At 50.8% G+C, this 6382-nt stretch overlaps 1 protein-coding gene across 1 annotated transcript; it reads left to right on the top strand.

Annotated features, from left to right (window-relative positions):
* Positions 3379-5718, top strand: TCF21 (transcription factor 21). The gene is made up of 2 exons (XM_021392660.1): positions 3379-4153; positions 5193-5718. Exons 1-2 carry the CDS (start codon positions 3704-3706, stop codon positions 5280-5282), a joined length of 540 nt encoding a protein of 179 aa, XP_021248335.1. The 5' UTR covers positions 3379-3703; the 3' UTR covers positions 5283-5718.

Below are 6382 nucleotides of genomic sequence, written 5' to 3'. Positions count from 1 at the left end.
TCACTAGACACTTAGAGAAATCTTGGCCTCAAGTTCCAAAGCTGTTCTCAAATTACTGTGTTATTCCAGCTCAAGAGAGGGAAGGTTAGAGGCATAAAAAGCAGAGCTTTATTTCCAGGGGAAATCTGTACCCTGACCAACAAGCAAAAGGCTGCATGTAATATGTTCCCCATATGACACCCTTCTGACCAAGCATCCCACATCTCTGCTCCCAGCCAGCCTGGTCCTAAATGGCCTTATGACTTTGGGGGCCTTAATTAAAAGTAAGAGATACACACTTTTCCAAGAAACACAGAGATGATAACCATTGAAAAGGCAAATTCACATATTTGTACTCATGTTTCCCACACCACTATTTCATCTTCTTTCTTAAAACATTACTGAAGAAGTTGAAAGGGCTGAAAAGACCTGAGCTCCACCAGTCTTTCCCAGCCAGCTCTTAACCCAGTGGCAGGACTATGGTTCCTGTCATAGAGCTGGAGAAGAGGCCACACAATCCCTAGAGTGGCAGCAGACATCCAATCTTTATCCTTTACACAAAATTCAGTTGGTCTCTATCCCAAAGCGGGGCCAAAACTCAAAGGACTGGACAAAGAACATAAGGTGAAGGGAAAGGGATTAAAACATGAGGCAGTTTAGGGCTACAAGTCCTGGCTTGGCCAGGAGGGAAACAAGGAACAAGAAGGTTGAAAAAGGACAGGTTCAGTTTATGTGATAAATAAGGAAAGAAGAGTTAACTGGAGATTAGAGGATATAGTGCTGTTTTTGAGATCTGCACATAGCTGGCTTCTTTGAGGGAGAAAAAGGGACAATGTTCATGCTGTTGAAAGACAGTAATAGCCTGTATGTAGAAAGGAATAAAAGTACAATATACTGTATGAACAAGCATAAGTGCTTATCACACACACATTATAATCTCCACAAAACAAATGGAAAAAAAAGCGTTCTGTCTTCACAAAAATGGATAATCTGTATCAGATCAATTTTACCAGCTGTAATGATTCAAAATGTACCTAAGTCAGTAAAAGCTACAGATGTGCAGAACTTAAAAAGGCTTGTAAAAGACCGGTATGCATATGTTTGTGTGCATAATGCATGTGTAGCAGCACACTTTTAAGAAGACACAATTCCTTCTGGTTTTACAACAACAAAATCAGAAATTACAAAAATAAAGTTAAAAACAAGAGACAGATATTATATGAAATATGCTTTTTATTTTTTGTTCTTCTTCTTCTTCTTCTTCTGGGAGTTTCTGATGCTGAAATTTTGATGGGTTTTTGTGCTCCCTAGTCATTCATGTTCTGGTCATTCATGCTTAGAGACACAAGCAACTTCAACTTGGTTTTCTGTCATCCTTGCTCCAGTTAGAGTCCTCTAGCTCATTTATAACATCAGTCACTTGGACTATAAATCTCTGCAGTGGATGCAGCCATTTAAATCTCCACCTGCACAAACAACAATCAGGCCTCGAAAATAAGGAGGCTCATAAATCTTCACACTGGTGATTAGTAATAATTTGTATCTGAAACAAGGATGTTATAAAGGGAAAAAAAAATCTAATTCATGAATCAGGTCTGATATGCTGACAATCTGTTTGGTTTATATGCAGAGAAAACACAAACAGGGCACGGTTAGCATAACATGACGTTAGAGGTTAGTGAATTCCCAAGGGCCTGGGGGTTGGAGATATGATATCTTAATGTACTTATCCCATTGTGAGTGGGAAGGTGTTATCTTCCAGCCAAATGGTAAAGAGCTGGTTTAAAGTTTAGATCGGCCCTTTTCCTTCTAGATTACTTGAGCCAAGGAATCAAATCAGATGGATAGAGAGGAAAAACTTGTTTGCTAGTTATCGAAAATGACACTCTGCCTTCTACTGAATTTTTAATCTGATGAGAGTTTATAGCTCTTAGCAGACACTAATTTGGCCCTCCACTATTTTTGTTTGGTTGGTTGTTTTTTGTTTAGTGCATGCAGAAAGCCTGATACAGTGCTCCCACAGATCAGTATAAGACCTTCCTCTGGTTTTGGTGACCTTGGATTAACTCCAGAGCCACCATGTGCCACAGCGACATCTCGGGCTGTACATTTTTGCCCATAGCTATGCCAGTGCTCAGATGGACAGCTGAATAGTTGGAGTTTCCCCCGCAGTGAAATCAGTCATGATGGACGTGTGTCCAGAGAGGAGCCATGTGCAGGTCCAGCTCAGTGCTGCAGCTCCTGCATTAAACATCCCAGCTGTTGAGGGGGTTGAGGGGGCTGCAAGGTGTGTGAAGAAGGAAGGAGCTATTGGGGAAGGCTCTTTGGGCTCCACAGATGGGTCTAGGTGAAAATTTTACCACGGTGAACATGGTGAGGAAGAAGAGCTAGGCCTTGCCTAAATGCTTTAGAAAGCCTGCTCTTCAGAGAGCGTGTATGTACTGATCACAAATGCATTGTGCAGCTCTTCATTCAAGCTGCACAGCAACATGCTCATTCACGCCTGTGGTAAAACTCCTCTTCAGCTGCAGGAGCTGCAGAGCAAGGCCTGACGTGCTTGCTCGTGCAGCCTCACAGCAGGGGGCCTTATCTTGCCTGTTTACTCAGGCAAAACTCCCTGACGTCTGAAGATGCACTAAGCAACACGCAGAATTTTGCCCACATGTAACAGAGTGTAACTCCAGCTTCTGCTCTGCAATAAAGCTCTGAGTGCTTGACATGATTGCTACCCTCCAGGAGCCCCCTCTTCCCCTCTCCTCCAGCACCCACAGTGGGGATTGGCCCCAGCAGTGGCGCAGTGCCCGGCCTGGCTCTGTGGGATGTGGGGTCTCCACCACCCAGCACACTGGGGGAGTTTGGGTGAAGAGAGGACTGGGATGCCCTGGAGGTCTGGTGGGAATCCTGGAAAGAGGCAGCTCCTCCTGCCTCCAGAGCCCAGGCTGCAATAGTGAGGTCCAAGTGCTCCCTTCCTGGAACACACTAGTAGCTGGACAGGATGCACTCTCCAGTGTAATCATCCACAAATCTCCCTCAGATTAGGTTTCAGGACAGCGTTTAGACGGCACGAATCGCAGAGCTCCCTGAAAGGCTTTCGCTGGTGGATCTGCTCATTACCCATTTTGGCTTTCGTCAAGAATTGTGACACCAGCCGCCTGGGTCATGGAGGAGGCAGGGAGGGGGAGAGCAGCCCTGGCTGGAAAGGGAAGTGGGGAAGGAGAAGAGGAGGAGGAAGGGGGAGGATAGAAAGACAGGGAGGAGAGAAGGAGGGAGAGAGAAAGTTGCTTTGCTCCAGTTGTGAAGATTTGAATCCCAGTCCCGAGCTTTCTGCAAGCGCTTGCTGGGATACCTCACTCCCTGTCCTGTGCAAAGGTCTGTGATTGGGGATGTGGTGTGCTCAGCGGGCAGGGCCCCTCCCCTGGGCTGGATCCGCCTCTCCTATCCCCCAGATAAATTACTAGTGTCCTCACTAAATTCCTCGGCTTTCTCTCTCTCCCTCTCACACACACTCGCTCACTCCCTCCCTCAAACACAGGCAGAACAGGGTTGGGGGGTGGGAGGGCAGGGGTCCTCTCTGGACCAATATCACGCCTTAGTGCCGGGGGGGAGAGAAGGGGAGGAAAGTGCTGCGCCCCTTCTCTCCTCCACCGCCTCCACGTAGGTTTGAGGAGCTTCCCTTCCTCCCCTCCGCCCTCTTTCCCACCAGCCCTTTGGCATCTTCCAGACCATGTCCACTGGGTCCCTCAGTGATGTGGAAGATCTGCAGGAGGTGGAAATGCTGGAGTGCGATGGCCTGAAAATGGATACTAACAAAGAGTTCGGGGCGTCCAACGAGAGCAACGAGGAGGGATCCAATGGCGAGAATGGCTCCCCTCAGAAGGGGAGAGGGGCCTCGGGCAAGAGGAAAAAGGCTCCCCCCAAGAAGAGCCCTTTAAATGGTGTGAGCCAGGAAGGAAAGCAGGTCCAGAGAAACGCTGCCAACGCAAGGGAGAGGGCGAGGATGAGGGTCCTTAGCAAAGCCTTCTCCAGGCTTAAGACCACCCTGCCCTGGGTGCCCCCAGACACCAAGCTTTCCAAACTGGACACCTTGAGGCTGGCCTCCAGCTACATCGCGCACCTGAGGCAAATCCTGGCCAACGACAAGTACGAAAATGGCTACATCCACCCGGTCAACCTGGTAAGTCACAGCCCGCCGGGGCCAGGCACTCGTGTGTATGTGTGGATGGGGAGAGGCGGGTGAGGAATTGGGACAGGGCATGTCCACAGAGAAACCTTCACATCCTTCTCACAGAGGGTCTGGTGCCCAGCTATGGGGTACGTGGGGGGGCAGAGCAAGGGGATAGTCTCCCAGCTGCCCTCCTTCCCTGTGCCCTGGGAGCTAAGAGTCCCAGTCACCTCCACTGGTCCCCGCTGTCCCATCCAGGAGTGGCAGCAGAAAGGCAGGATCAGTTTTACTGTCCCTGAAATGCCTGAGGGAGCTCAGCAGGTTGACAGAAGCTTTCTACCTTCAGATGGGAAGGTGTAAGAATTTGGGTAGGGAATGGTACGTTTTAGGAAGTGCCCAAGCAGAGAAAAGACCCAGGATTTATGCCGTCTGTCCTCTTTATCATGAAGTTTTCTGCCATAACAATTCTCAAGCCACAGCCTTTTAAAGACAGAGCTTTTGAGGCTTTGTGCCCAAACTGCTCCGAGTTGCTGGGTCCAGGACATGTCTCCAGCCCATGTAAACTCACAGAGGAGAAATAAATTAGTGTGCAGACCCTTCAGAGGGCTGCGTGGCTGCCCCAGAAAGCACTCCCCAGCAGCCCTTGTGTCTCCCCAGCAGAAACGCCCTGTTTTTAGCTGTATATACGCAAGGGATGCAAAGCAGGGGTGGTCTTCAGCTGCTGGGGTCACCCTATGGGCAGCTCTTGTGGGAAACCCCAGCACCCTGAGCAGCCCCCATGCTGCTCATGACCCGATAACAGCACAAACAGTGCCCATAGCGGCTCAGCTCAGACTGAATCAAGCAGGGTGCCTTGCTCCCAAGGTGAGTGCGATTCCCGGGGAGAGCCGGCTGCGGCTGGAAAGCAAGGAAAGAGAACTGGATCCTAGCTGAAGCCATGCCCCGGTTAAGGCGGTGGATGCCGGGGTTGCCGCTGAGGCTCAATGAGCATCGCGAAGTGCGTTTTCATGTGTGTAACCCCCTTCCCACCCGTATCTTTTCCTGGCTACAGACCTGGCCTTTTATGGTAGCCGGCAAACCCGAGAGTGACCTGAAAGAAGTGGTGAACACAAACCGCTTGTGCGGCCCGACGGCATCCTGAGCCCCGCCGCCCCGCCAGCACCGGCCCCGCGCGGCCGAGGAGGGGGCACGGGCGCGGGCAGGGCCCCGCTTTGCCCCGGGCCCGGGCAGGGCGACGGGAGAGCGCTCTGCCGGCACGGCACGGCGGAGACCGAAGGCAGAGACTCCACCCCGGGAGAGCCCGACTCTATTTAACTTTATTGAGTGCGTGTGCAGTCGAATGTCCTGCAGCAACAGCCTTGCTGGTTCAAGCGCTACTAGAGGAAAGGCAGAGATCAAACAAAACCTACCACGCGTGTATCTTTTGTCTGAGACTTGTGGAATATGTAGATGCCTAGAAAAAAAACTGACTTTGACAGTCATCTCTATGAACTCATTCGCCCTAAAGATATATAGATATATTTTCTTCAAGCAGGTTTTTGCTCTATTTCTGTGAATAAACCTTCCTTTCCATTGAACATGGAGCGGTGTACTTTTCGTTTCCGACTCACCAGGCAGCGGGGGAGCACCGCACCTGGCTCCCTGTGGTGGGGCGGTGGGTCCAGCCCTGGGCCAGGGCGAACTGGGGTCGGGGGAAGCACTTGGTGTGATATCTTCATACGGACCCCCCATGGAGGGGCAGCTCTGAGCTCAGCAGGGAGCGGGAGAGCAGCGAGAGAAAGAGACTGCCTCGCCTCTCTTATTTTACCGAATAACTGCAAATCCGTGGGTTTTAACCCTCCCGAGGAACCGGCGTGGGCCTTCCTGCAGGGCTGCCGTGGGAGCGTGGTGGTGGCTCATTGACAGATCAGTGTGGGGCTGAGGATTCTTGCCTGGCTTGGGGTGCCAGAGGTTTTAGTGCAAACATCTCCCCTCTGCCGCTCAGGGCGCCTGCGGGAGATCGGGCTGAGATAAACAGGAGTGCAGGGTGCTGCTCTCCCTGCACCGGCAACGGCAGTCGGCAGCTGATGCGCCAGATCCCACCGAGCTGTTTAATGTTTCGGGGTTATGACCGCACTGTTTACAAGATGTCTTCAGTTATTTATACTGTTATTATTAGCAGAGGGGCTTTAAATTTCCGCTTCACTTGCTCTTTCGATATCGTCCCCCGGTTCCGTTGGATACCTGGGTGCTGGCGGGCGG

This window comes from Numida meleagris, chromosome 3 (assembly GCF_002078875.1).
Source record: "Numida meleagris isolate 19003 breed g44 Domestic line chromosome 3, NumMel1.0, whole genome shotgun sequence".
Taxonomy (NCBI): domain Eukaryota; kingdom Metazoa; phylum Chordata; class Aves; order Galliformes; family Numididae; genus Numida; species Numida meleagris.
The sequence above is the reverse complement of the archived record's forward strand: the minus strand, read 5'-3'. Positions and strand labels throughout refer to the sequence as shown.